Source organism: Anthonomus grandis, chromosome 4 (genome assembly GCF_022605725.1).
Source record: "Anthonomus grandis grandis chromosome 4, icAntGran1.3, whole genome shotgun sequence".
In the NCBI taxonomy this organism is placed as follows: domain Eukaryota; kingdom Metazoa; phylum Arthropoda; class Insecta; order Coleoptera; family Curculionidae; genus Anthonomus; species Anthonomus grandis.
Genome location: NC_065549.1, coordinates 18886540 through 18900900, shown reverse-complemented (window position 1 = coordinate 18900900; position 14361 = coordinate 18886540). Strand labels below are relative to the sequence as shown.

The window sequence follows — 14361 nt, the reverse complement described above, 5'->3', positions numbered from 1 at the left end:
TACACCCAGAAGAAGTAATTCCTTCAACTTCATTTTTCGGCAACATAATGGCTACATTTAAAGCATGTTATGGTAATAACGACAACGTTTTATCTTTGTTCTTGTTTACCATTCTTAATTTTTGTGAAGAAACCATTTTGTGGGAGGTAATTAATACAGATATTTTTAGTTACTGCTCGGTCGTTTACCAGTATTAAGCATAACAAAATGCCTCGACTTCGAAATTCTGCTTGATGTAAGATTACCTCATTACCAAAAAATTAAGTTGATGAAATTATGCGTAGGCTCTCCCAAAAATCAACGATGAGCCGAAAACGGGTAATAGACGAGGTGGTCAGAAAAAAATTATCTTGAGTACTTTTAAAATTATAGGCATTCATAGACAACAATCTTTTTAGTTCTGTGGTTCTGTATTCGATAAATTACAAAACTAAATTCGAACACAACACGTTCACATTTTTAAGAAATTTTCAGTTTTTGCTCAACTTGTGTTGAAAATTGTATTCTTTTCACCATCATTTCCTAACTTTAACTAACTATCCAGGAAAAAAAATTACTTCACTGTTTAGCAAGTGATTTCAAAAGTTGGCGTACCTAATCTAGAATGCTAAGATACGTGCTAGATGAATGGTTCAATAGGGGTGTATTTTTTTAAGTACATAGTCAAATGTACACCGCTGCTCTAAGCTAAGTTAATAATTGTACAGTCAAAATAAATAAATAAAAATTAAAGTAAATGAAATAAAACATTATTAGGGTCACAATAAATGCTCAAATTGTCTACCCTTATTCCTAATACACATTTTAGACCTTTTTAAATAAGATCGCGTTAATAATCGGGCAAATCTTCCATTGTTGATCTGTTCACCATAAGATTGTTGATTGCTCCCCAATAAAAGAAATCCAAAGGATTTAAATCGGGTGATCGTGGCGGCCGCGCCATTGTTCCACCCCGCCCTATCCACCTATTCGGGTATTTTCTGTTCAGAAATTCCATTACTGGACGAGCATAGTGGGCCGGGTAGCCGTCTTGTTGAATATTAGTGGCACTTCACAGCACAAATTTTCCGGCAACTCGAATGGTCCAATAGCTCTACCATTACGTATTCCTGTCCACATATTTACTTTAAACTAACTTGTGAACTCGGTGTAAATGTGGATCATCTCGGTGTAAATGTGGATTTTTCACATGCCACTCATGTATGTTGTAGAGATTTATATATCCATTCCTTCTTAAAAGTCGATCCGATATCTTGAAAAGAAATCGGGCCATAAAATTCTTTCCAAGAATCGCGGATCTTCTCTATGTCTTTGCAACATTGCTTAACAAAATTCAAGTCTTGTCGGGTAGTCTCGAGGTGAAAAACTTTGTACTCGTTGTACGTGGTACGGATGTAATTGTTTTTTTTTCAATATTCGATGTGCCGAACTTTTAGGCACTCCTGTTCTTATTTATATTCCATGTACCGAGGTTCTCGGATCACATGAAACTTCTTGTAAGACTTAGGCCTCGTCGGGCGAGCGCGGTCTGCCCGCACCACCCCTTTGATTTGGGAATCGGACCTCTAGAAGTAATCGATGCACATTTAGAAATACTCTGTTATCTGGATAATGCTCTTCATTTAGGTACCTTTGACGATACAGTCTAGCTGCAGCATTAGCATTGCATTGACATTCTCCATAGATGAGATGCATGTTCCCGCGCAGTATAACGATCTGGCATGGTTTCGTTTAAAGTCAAAATCCAAACCAAGCCAAAATAAATAAAACATGATATCAAGACGAATACAGAAAAATGCGTAATAAACGGAGGACAGCAAAGTACTGCAGTAACAAAGGTCTTATTAATGACCTTAGTTGCGTCACTACCTGCCTTACTTACCCTGTAGGGATATTTCTGAACAGGGAATACCCGTACAGGCAGAGAGGGCGAGAGGTAGAAGAATAGCCTGGCATCTACTTTACGGGAAACAATAATTAATAAAAAGTGAGAAATTAAAATTAAGAAAAAGTGTACACTAATCCAATTTAAAACGTCATATCAGGCATGGAGGCAGACAATTTGAACATTAGTTGCAACTTAAGTAAAGCTTTATTTCATTAATTTTGACTGTATAATTATTAACTTAGCTTAGAATAGCGGCGTACATTTGATTAAAAAAGATACCTACACCCCTATTGAACCAATAATCTAGCAAGTATCTTACCATTTTAAAATCAGTCAAAAAATAAATTAAATACGTCAACTTTTGAAGTAATTTTCTTTTCCAGGACAGTTAGTTAAAGTTGGGAAACTAAAGCAAACATCTGATAATTTCTTAAAAATGTGAACAGTTGTGTTCTAGAGAATCTAGTTTTGTAATTTATCGAAAGGTTATTTACGGTTACATTAAAAAAAAATTGTTAAGAAATTCAAAAAATTTGTAATCACAGTACTAAGTGATCAACAAGGGGTGTCAATTTTTTTCGGTTATTAATGGATGATTTTTTTTAAAAACTTTTTTTGAATCCCTGAGCACCTGGTCTATTGCCCATTTTTGGCTTATCGTTGATTTTTGGGACACCGTGTATATGACAAGAAAAAAATTATACGATAAGTTTTGTAAGATTTATTTTATTTTGTAATAACAATTATTGTTTGAGCGAATACTGAAAGTGATTTAAAGTATAGTTTAACAACTAGCAGAGTAAGGCGTTTATAAATTTGCTGATAATGAGAAGGCCTAGATTACGAGAAATATTTGTCAGCAAAAGAGCTTGGTTGTTTAATATAATATTCAGATTTATTAAAGTTTTAACCAATTCTCTTGCTTGTTTTTTGCCCGAAAAACATCACTCTTGATTTGGTGGGATTTAGAGGTAAACAGTATTTTTCAGATAATAAAAATAATTTTTGAATGTCACTATACAATTTTTCTAGACCAGCTGCTAAATCTGATTCTCTTCGGCATAGACATATGGTTTACAATGATCCAAGCAAGTACCAAATGACATGATATACTAAGAGAACACCATAGAACCAAGTGGATCCTTAAGATGCCCCGTTCTCCAATGTAAGTTGAGTAGAGTTGGTATTTTGATAACAAACATATTGGTATCTATCGTTCAAGGAACTATTACGGAAGCCAACATATTTTAAAGTCGCAATTAATAAATGGATTAATTCTATCGGACGCTTTTGTGTAGTCAAGGAGAACCAATAAAGTTGGATTGCCCTTTTAAGCTATCGAGCAGCCATGTAGAGCTCTAACTCCAGATTTATTTATGGATGAAATATTATATTTACTCAAGTATATACCTTCATCTGACTACAAATAATCTTCTGAAACATTTTACAATAAGTTGGCAAAATAGTAGTGGAACATAGGCTCTTATAATCGCTGGTTTTTTCCCTTAGGCACTGGTAAAACTCAAGCAACTTTCCAAGGCTTAGAGAATGTACCCTGTTCTAAAGATGTACTGATAATATGTGTCAAATATGTTATAATCGGTGGATAGTTTATCACAATTATTTTAAAACTCAATTCGTCATTTCCAGTAGCATTAGACTTAACAAACAGAATTTTATATTCTGGTAACTCTTCTATAGGAATAAATTGAAAAGAATCGATTCGGCCAATTTTCTTGATAAGGCATAATAAGGCAGTTATTATAGGTCTGATTGAATAGTTTCGATGAGGCTACAAAATAAGTGTTAAATAAATCAAGGTTGCATAAACTATACTATCTAGTAAGTAGTTTTTATTTTGCAAAAAATAGCTTTATTAGATGAGCGGTTTGCTAGTTTAAATTCAAAATTAGCCCTTTTTGTGTTTTAGGGCAGTTCGAGTCAAATTTCGTGTTTTAAAATATTGACCTAGATTTTTAGTTTTTTATTCATTTTTGTAGTGCTTTATTGCGTAAGTTCATCATGAGTTAGATATTAAGTGTCAGCCAAGGACTAGTTTTTTTCCTGCTGTGTAAGTGTGTTAAATAGCTTTGTAGGTTCTTGGTTACAAAACTCCTGGTTAAATTTTCTCTACGTTACTGATCTTTACTATATAGAATGTATCCATCAATCTCCAAGAAATTGTTCAGATTCGGTCTGTTAACCAGGTTTCGCTCAAACAAACAAAATGAAATGGGTTAACTAAAAACTTAATATAATTCTTCCGGAAACAAATCCGGAAACTTTGCGGTTAATAATATTAAGACCTAATTGGCGGCGGTGACAGATGGCGCAACTAACATTTTATTTTCAAGTTGTTAGTTTCGTAAAAGACCGTCGATGGCGGCTAGCGCCATTGCGGGAAGTACGAGCTTGTGGGTAGAGGGAAAGGAAATTTGATTTATTTTATTGAATGCTTGAATGCGGTGTTTTGAAGTAGATAAATAGGCTAGAGCTATTTCAAAAATTAAAAAATTTTCGTCGTTGCTTTAATATTAAAATTAGTAGAAGTCAATTAGAAAAATATTTTAATATAATTCTTTTTCCAAAAATTTTGAAATTTTTATAGATTCTATACACGGTGGTCTGGTTGTTATTCTTGAAACCTTGTTTGAATTTTCATAAAATATTTGTGAAAATTTTGTATTGTTTAAAATTTGTTAAAGGTTTTGGTATTGTTGAGTTATATAAGGGGCTCATTTATTTGTCCTTAATAACTTTTTGTAAAAGCCTAAAACTTTTTTTCGGTGACAGAAATTAGTACAAAAGCAATAACAGTTTTATTGGGTAAAATTAATATGTTTTTTACTGTTATTTTAACACAACTCAGTCATTTTTAATATGGACTTAGGTGAACTAAATCTTTGCACATTTGACGTAAAGATGAGGTCCATTTTTTAACATTGCGCTATATATATGATTTGATGCTAACATTTCCTCATATTAAACATTAAAAATTCCTAATCCTAAGATTCGAGAGTAACATTGGGATCTGGGAAACCGTAGAAATATTTACAGAGAAAATTAAAAAAAGCTGTTGTTTTCTTTTTTTGAGATTCTTCTTAGATAACTTACTAAATATAATGCTTTTCATTTGAAAGTATTTTAAAAAGATCTGAATTTTTGAAATACTCTAGAAATAAGAGTATACCAAAAAACTTATCCTTTTGACATTTAAATTTTTAATCCATATTTTCCTTAAAAATTCTTAATTAGTCTTATGATAACATTTTTTGCGCAATTTATTAAATCTTACAACGATCAAATAATATCGAAATTTTCGTTTGTAAATTAAAAATTTGATGGATAAATATATAAAATAATTCATTGGACAACAAAAAAGATGTGATCGGAATCGAATAAGAAATACTTTGACCAATTTTCACCTTATTCTGGTTTTTTTTTATTGTATTTTATCTAAGATTGCCAAAAGTGACCAATCACGAGACTGGGTTAGATGCCGGAGAACCGCGAACTAGGCACGACTGCGCCCCTTTAATGTGTGTAATTCTTAACTGATCCATAATACAAAGACTTTTGCAATATTCAGACAATCATAAAATTATTATCTATCATACATTAGAAATTCAGTACTAATAGCGAAAAGACTTAAAGGTGCATTCACAATCAATTCGGGGGTGAAGTGACACTTGGACACGCATGCTAAGTAGATTATAAGTAATAGGACTATTCACAATAAAATTCAACTTTAGCATGTGTGCTAAAGCAAAAATGCAAAATTGTTTGCAAGCTGCAGGCTTTTTATGTCGTGCCGAGTTATGACATGCGTAATTATTACCTTTCTATAATTTTATGTTTTTTTTATTTAATTTTGAGAATTTTTGAGAAACAGGATACTGTTGTTTTCTTTTGTGAATAGTGAACTAAGTTTGATGCTAACGAAACAAACTATGAATAAAGGATTAAATGCGTTGTAATTGCTGCATATTACCTTGGCACGTTTGTTGTTAAAAGAAGAATTAATTTTCATGGATACAGTGAAAGTGCCAAAGCCACCTAATCCCCTGCTCAGTCTTATTTATAAATATAGGTACATGATTATATTAAGTTTTCTAGGCAAAAATAACTTAAAAACATAAAAACCCTCAACATACTTATAACGAAGAATAGATATGACTTAAGATGAAATACAAAAATATAACAAACAAAAAGGTTATCAAGGATATTTAGTGTATTCGTAATAAATATAATAAAAGTAGTTCATTTCCCTGAGAGATCTTTTAATTTAATGACATTTGTTTATAGTTCCTCCATTAAGACACCAGTATTTGGTTCAAAATAATTAAACTTATCATAGTGGATATCTGTGTTTGCTCTAATATAGTTTATGTCAATTAAAACATCTAGCAGGACATTGCTCAATTGATTCTTTTGAAGAAACATCAACTTTTTTCTTGCTTTTCTCTCTATTACTTTCTTGATGATGATTGACGATCTGAGTATATGTCCTTTGACCTGGTACATATTCCAATGCATCATCTAAATTATGAAAGTATTGTAAAGTTGTAAGTACAAATTTACTTGTAGTATACAAAGACCCTGCAACAGAAGCCCCACAGTTTTTCTTTTGGTATAAGAAACCTATATCCTATATCTGCCTTATCATAAAGAGGCCTATAATTCAAAACACATTGGAGCAAAAACTCAAGATTACATTCTCCCTGCTGATTATGTAATGAAATTTTTTTATTAATGGAGATACAATAAAAATACAAGTACGCACAACCCGACAAATATATTAACAAAATAAAAATAAAAATCGGTGAATCACCGAAAAAATAACTGCAGCGCATGTGCTATATATTCGGACCTTAAATTTATAAATCTATTGTGAACGATTGTTAGTATGCCGAATTTACACTTGACGTGGAACTTGGCTCGCGGATTGATTATCAATGCACCTTTACAAGATGAACATGTAATAAAAGTATTGCTTTTTTTACCTTTTGACAATCTGCTACACGAATAAGATTCAATAGTTTGTATAAATATTCGGTTTTAACGTATAAACATTCAGTTTTTTAATATTTATACTATATTATTTCTTTTGCTTCTCATCAGGCGTTAGTTGGTTTCATCAACCGTTCTTTTCGGATTGTTCTTGGGCTATACTGAGTATATTTTTCTACTTTTGGGTTTATTCGTCTCCTTCAATAATGGCTCAGTTAAGGTATTTAGTTAAAATTATGAATAAAATAACTGTATAGTCAATTTCGCAAGCATTTACTTAAAAAAAAACTCGACAGGCGTGGTATTCCTGCGATTTCCTCGAAATATTTTAATTAAGGCGTTTTAAGGAATGTCCGACGTAATCTTCAAAAGTTCTTTGATAACGGGGATAGTCCTCGGTGGATGCTTTCCCAGAACCGAAGACCGCGCACGTATATACGTTGCGGTCGGGACGAAAATAATAAATTTGATATAAAACACGCTCCAGGCCGGTCGGCGGGGCTGTGAGTTATGCGGGGCCCCATTTAGATATCGAGGGCGCCAACCGGCTCTTCGCTTATCGTCTATTTTCGACGTCGCAGAGACTACGGGACCCGCCGAGACATGGTCCTTTGTGCTTTTACACGGGTTAGAAAAGGGCTTTGTTGTTCCGTCTATCTTTTTTTTTTGAGTTAAAGCAGTCGTTAAATTTGTAAATCCAAATCTTAACCTTGTTGAACCAGAAGTAAGCACTAATAGGGAATACCTTATTAATGATATTTTAAGAAAAACGTTGACGTTTGATGATACAACAACTAATTTTCTTCAAAGTTTAATTCCGACGGATGAAATTACATTTATTATTATAAGTTGAAATTGACACGCATAGCCTACGTAATGATATGGATCTAATATAAAATCTACATAAACTACTTACCTGATTCTCATTGTTACCAACTGCGAAGTATCCAGTTACTGTTATGACTTCATGTAGGAGTTCCTCATAAGCTTCTATTACAGGAGTATTGTCTTTACCATTTACTTTTGGTATTGAAGGTGAGGCACAGGACCAGAGCAAGTGACTACTTATATGTCTGAACTGAAGGGAAATTCCTTCTGCCCCTAACACTTCCTGAAACGACGAGAATAAAAATTAATAAGTATTAGTATATTAGTATATTTAAATTTATATTGAACTAAAAATCATCAAGTAATATCTTTGGAACGAAAAATGAGTTTTGGTGGACAATTTTTTGTAAGCCAGTAACAATTAATTTTTCATGGGATTGTGTTTTATGAATGTGTGCACACATGGGAATGTGTTCTAAGCTTCGGACCAAGTAAGCACTTGACCAATATTATCTTTAGCCGTCGAACTTCAAATACCGTCAAAACAAGAACTGCAGCTACTTATTTCATCTGCCTCATGGGATCATAGATCGAATTATTGTTTTATTGAATTTTTTTCTGAGGTTTTCTAGGTTAGCTTACTCTACCGTGATTCACTTAGTTTCTATTTTCATTTATTATTTAGAAGCAAATAGAAGAAGTGAGTTTTATGACTTTCACTAAAAAAAGCATTATTAAGCTTAATATGTATGGTGCCTTATTATTTCCTCTTAGTAGATTTCTATCTGCATTGAATGTATCCTGTAGTTTCCCTTCATACTTTGTAGTCCAGTATACTAGGATTGCTATTGATATTGTGAACCTAATAATGAAACGATATTGTTATATTATTGTAAATTACTTCAATGTTCTACTTTGTTCTAACAATATGGTTATTGTAAAGAAACAGGAAATTATTTGCATCGATGTGTTCTGTGCACGAATCGATTTTGTGACACTTGTGGAGTTGGCTCCGTACAATGAATTGCTTTTGTTTCGGTCTCATGCGCATAGATTCGACAATCGTCACCTGTGTAGTTGTTATATACAGCTTTCGAGGCTCCGCAATTGTATTTCTTGAGCGTTTCTTTACCTTAATTGCCACGAGCATCTTTTTGGGCATCTTTTTTCACAAATTGTCCATACAATATCTTATTGATGCGCATCATCAATTCCCAGGGATGCCTCATTCTCACAATAACTCACATGACGATTTTCCTTTACTACTTCTTGCACAGCATCAATATATTCTGGAACAACAATTGATTTTGGTCAACCTTCATGGGTTTCATCTTATAATGCAGCAAATAATGGCCAGGATGGAACTCATTTTAGTTACCAGCGTTTCACAGTTGCAAAAGATGCAACTTCATTGCCAAAAACAGAAGCAATCTTGATAATCTACGTCCAAAGTCGTAAAAAATTATCGCATAAAGGTACTCACGAACTAATAACTCCATTTTTTCGTTGAGACAAGATTTCTGAGTGACTGTGTAAAAAAGACAAGTTGTAAGCGTTAAGAAGATGACTTTTAGATGGAAACGTCAAATGGCGCCTGAAGAACTTAGTTTTGCCAAGATTCAAAATATAATAGCAATAAATAGTATCCCTCGTACAAAGAATAAGCCATCTATTTAACACTCAGGCCAGTCATTTCAGACAGTTATTTCAGCCGACGTGTAAGAGCTACATTTTCATGAGGAAGAATGATCCTTTGTTGACATGATTTATTTTGGGTTTTTGTTAAATTATGCGTAATCTAACGCAAACCAATTTTTCTCACAGAATGTTCATTCAATATCTTATTATCTATGCTCATCATACCCATCTCCAAGGATGCCTGAATCTCACCATAAGCCACCTTCAATAGTTTTTGCACAGCATCAATTTTTTCTCGAATCACAATTGATTTTAACCTTTATAGGTCTCGTCTCGTCGAACGACGGCTAGGATGGAACTTGTTATACCAGTTCAGTGGCAAAGGATGGAGCTTTTTTTTCAAACGTGGAAGTAAGTTGAATCATGTACTCAAATCTTGATAATCTACGTCGAAAGTCGTAAAACATTATCGCACAAAAGTGTCCACGAATTAATGAAATTTTTTCGTTGAAACAGACATTTCTGAGTAACCGTTAAGAAGACAAGTTGTACTCAAATGAAGAAAGGTTCTAATGAAAGCCTTAAAAGCGTTAAGAACGTCAAGACTTTCAGATGGAAACGTCAAATGGAGTCTAAGGTACATAGTGTTGCCAGACCAGTCAAATAAACAGTTATTTCAGCCGATGTGTGAGAACTTGCATCGTCATGATGAAGAATGATTCTTCGTTGCCGCTACTTTTATCGTACTTCACCAAGCACTTCTGGCAAATAAATGCCCGTGTACCATTCATAATTCACTGTTCTACCTTTTTCTAATAGTACGGTTGCCATGTTTCCAGTTATTACGAAGAAACAGGAAATCGTTTGCTTCGTGCACAAATCACTTTTCCCGGAGTTCGGTCCGTATTGTTCTTTTGTTTTGGGCTGATACGCATAGATCCGTCACGTGTATAGATGTTATACACAGCTTTCTTTATACCATTGACATGAGTTTTTTTTGGGTTTTTTGTTGAATTATGCAGAATCCAACGCAAACCAATTTTTTTCACAAAATTTTTATAAAATATCTTATTGATTCTCATCATACTAATTTCCAGGGATGCCTCAATCACATGATACTAGTTCTTGCACAGCGTCAATATTTTCTGGAACAACGTTGTGAATAATAGAAACCGCCAGGATGCAACTCGTTATACCAGGGTTTAACAGTCGCAAAGTACTTGACAAGACTCAAAATATCCATAGCAATGAATAGTACCCCTCGTGCGTTCGTTCTATGGCTTTTAAGTGGTTCAGACTTGATGATATTCCTTTAATAATGTACAGACTTTCCATCGCCTTGAGACAATCAACAAATGTCCTCAATACAATGGTGTTCTAGTTTTATTCATTTGACTACATGTTGAAGAAATTTTAAGATGATACGGTTTCAATTTTAAAAGTTGGGGTAATAATGTAATTATGGTAAAGAGCAAATGACAAGTTTTTAATAAATGCAGAAATATTCCATCTTTTCCTGTGGCAAAAATAGCTTTTATGATTTAGGTGCGGTTGATGATCTCTGTCTCTGACTACATAAGTTGGTGTTATAGTTATTATTAAAAAATTGCCCTTAAAAAGCTAAATGAAACGTTCGAGATAAACAATCTTTAAATCTTTTATGGTAGACAAAACAAAATAATATTGTTTTCTTTTCTAATTTACAACTGCCCTTAATTCAAGGCTTTGCTAGCTTTCACGAAAATTAAGTTAATTAGCATACAGTAAACAAAACCAATTAGATACACAGAGAATCGAAAAGACAAACCAATTCGAAGAACAAACACTGCAGAGCGGGCGAATACTCTCGGGAGCGTGATGCTTTGCGACTATACTACCGTGCGGTCGGCTTTACGCAAAACCAATTTGTGCCGGGATCATCGTTTGATGATTCAATTAAAAGGCCACGGTGCGCCCGGCCGACCATCCACCGGGCAAACACTAACCCGGATTTGGCTTTTCGATCATGTAATAGAAAATCAACTCCCCGGTCCCAGTTATACCACCGGGTTTGTTTGTTCAACGGTTTGGGTCCGCCCTCTCGTTCAACTTTTAAAGCTTGTTATTCCTATTTTATTAGCCGTTCCGCACTGTTTTGTTTATTTGTTCATTAAAGTTTCGTTTTTAACCAAAAAAATATTAGGAGAACCTAGCAATCTTACAGAATAATTCGGTATTGACCAGCACATCCACCTGGAATCAAAATCAGTTTGGAATTTCATAAACTTCGTGCTGTTTTATGTATTAGTTTTATATGTTATTAAATATTTTTGATACATTTAGTGCCAACAGATTCTTCGCACCAGTTTTCACAGACTCTTGCTTTCAATGGTTGTTCTTATGTCTAGAAGATCGTTTGCATAATTAAGAACCCTAATCTCGCGAAGTCCCAATACAGAGCCTTGAAGAACACTAACACTTACTGGATATACTTGAGAAGTATATCCAATATTAATTAGATAGGAGGTTGGCCAACACAATGAGATGCCGCAAAACCCATATTGTACCAACTTACGCAGCCACAGTATGTGATCGACACAATCAAAAGCTTTCGCTAGATCACATAATATCATTGCGGTTGCACTTATCTCCCTAAAACTCAACTAAAGCTGCTAAGATAAGAAAAATACTTCGTAACTCGGGCTTATTTTGTTTTGAAAGCCAAATTGACTAAAAAATATATTCTTTCAAAGTTCGGTACGATGGATAAAAGAAAAATGGAGCAAACATTATATGAAGATACCTTGAATGATTGTAATTACTTTTGTAAATATAAGTTCTTCAGAAAATACACCATCAAGGATTATCTTTTGATTTTATCCTCATTTATTGATCCATTAAATTGTCTTTAAGATAACGTACATAATATGCCTTCATGCTGTGTTAAAGAAGAAACTGAGTATGTATCTATGTATAAATTACTATATAGCGTTCATTATAGAAATAATGAACATTATGTTCATCATAACGAGCTGCGCTCGGGTCAGAGTGAACGAGGAACTAACTGGAAATCTGTGTTACTAGGAAAGCGAGGCGAGGCTGCCTAGTGAGTCAAATAGAGGCAGGTCTCGAACAGAACAAAGACAAGGATTGTGGTAATAGATAAAAGCCAACAACCAAAACCAACAAACGGAAATCAATAATATAGACGTTGGAGTGAGCTTGTGTACCTTGCATTAACCAATACTGGATTGCAGTAGTGGATTGCGGAGACTGAGGAAATTAAACGCAGTTCAACTGACAAACTGACTAAAATCTGGAAATCGACGTAGCGACCAAAATGAGACTAGTCAGATGCCTAGTTTTTCCAATTTTCCTCACAAGACGAATTCATGATATCACGATACCTAATGTGTCAGGTTAGCGACTAAGAAAATGTTCATAATAAAATAATACTTTATACTACTACTAGTATAAATTGCGTTTTCTAGCTGGAATTAGAAAAACTTGTGGCCCAATTTTGGCCTATTACATCAATAGCGTAATTTATTAAGTAATATATTCCAATTTAGCAAATTGTTGGTAATTTGTTTGCATATATTTTTTGTATAGCCGATATGTAACCAATTTATTTAGATCTATATAATTTCAACAACGTCCTGTTTATAGAATCCAATGAAAATGCCAGTCAGAATCCTAAAAACTCCTGTTAAATTTTTAAAATCCCTCAGCGAGAAGCGGGTTTACAACTACAACATCCCCGTCGAAGCACACTCGGCGGTTTCGTGTAAGTAACGATGTGTGTGCTAACCCCCGAACTCCTCGGGGATTCGTCCGGACTCCCTGCGTACTTAGACGGGCACGCGGTTGGTTCCTTCGGGATTCGCGAGCGTGCCGCTAATTACGGGATACGGATACGTCGCGTTATGGGGGCCCGGAACGTTTCTTTCGGGACCGATATGGTTTAGAAAAGGAGGACTCGGGCGTGTGATGGAAAAAGATTGGGTTGCGTTATGGTTTGATTTTGGTGTGACCGCAAATAAGGGGAATAACTGATGACACTTTTCATTTCGCGTTAACACTGGCGAGGATATCACATCTTTAAAATGTCACCAAAATATGGATAGGTCAGGTCAACAGTAAATGCGATCGCCAATTGTTAACTTTATATACCGGGTTCTTAAATCCTAGATTTTAAAGAAGCAGTTTATGACTATTTGCATTAGAATTCTTTTTACTCTAACATAGATGCGAAAGTCCGGCAAAAACTCTAATCGATTTCTGTGACCTCGAGCAAGTGGTATAAAATAAGTTTCATGGATAACGAACATTCTGGCCTGGCAAAAGCAGCTAGAAATTAAATAGGCAGATCATACATATCCGAAATAAAAAAAGCACAATTAAAATTTTGCAGTATGTATTTTTATTATTTTAATTATAAAATAACAACAAACAATTCATTTCATTTTCTTTTACAACATCCATTTAATTTTAAACACTTAACTAAACGTCCATGTACACAGGAAACTAGGTGAAAGCCTCACTGCGCTACTGCTCGGTGGTGGGGATCCAGGCTTGTAAAACATTTTTCATTAATTTGCATATGTTTTCAATGGGACCAAGATCTGGAGCTGTTGGCTATTAAATTGTCGTCAGTTGATGTTCTTGCATCCAATTGCTTGAGTATAGGCAAAAATAGAGCATCATCCTGCTGAAAACGCCACCCTTCTCAATATAAAGCCTGCGCCGTTTCAAGAAGAAAAGCATTTAAAATATGACAATACTTTGCAGAATTAACAGTGCAATCATCTATAGACAGGGAGTAACATCACTTTGAGATATTGCATCCCATTATTTTAGTGGGAAATTTGGAAATTTAAAAGGTAATACTTTTTCTTGAGAGGATTTTGAGATAATGATATTGCTGAAATTATCACATTGAAAAGTGGACAAAACTGCATTCTTCATGTCTTTTGTAGAGGTGTTATTGCAGAGATATTTTTTGGATTCCTTGATAT

The 14361-nt window shown here is 34.2% G+C and overlaps 1 protein-coding gene across 3 annotated transcripts in view; it reads right to left on the bottom strand.

Annotated features, from left to right (window-relative positions):
- LOC126735697 (S phase cyclin A-associated protein in the endoplasmic reticulum) overlaps positions 1-14361 on the bottom strand; it is a 206783-nt gene that overhangs the window by 15999 nt on the left and 176423 nt on the right. For all 3 annotated transcript variants that reach the window (XM_050439761.1, XM_050439763.1, XM_050439762.1), the window contains one exon: positions 7815-8009. In XM_050439761.1, coding sequence (XP_050295718.1) covers positions 7815-8009 — 195 coding nt within the window. The remainder of the gene's footprint in view (positions 1-7814; positions 8010-14361) is intronic.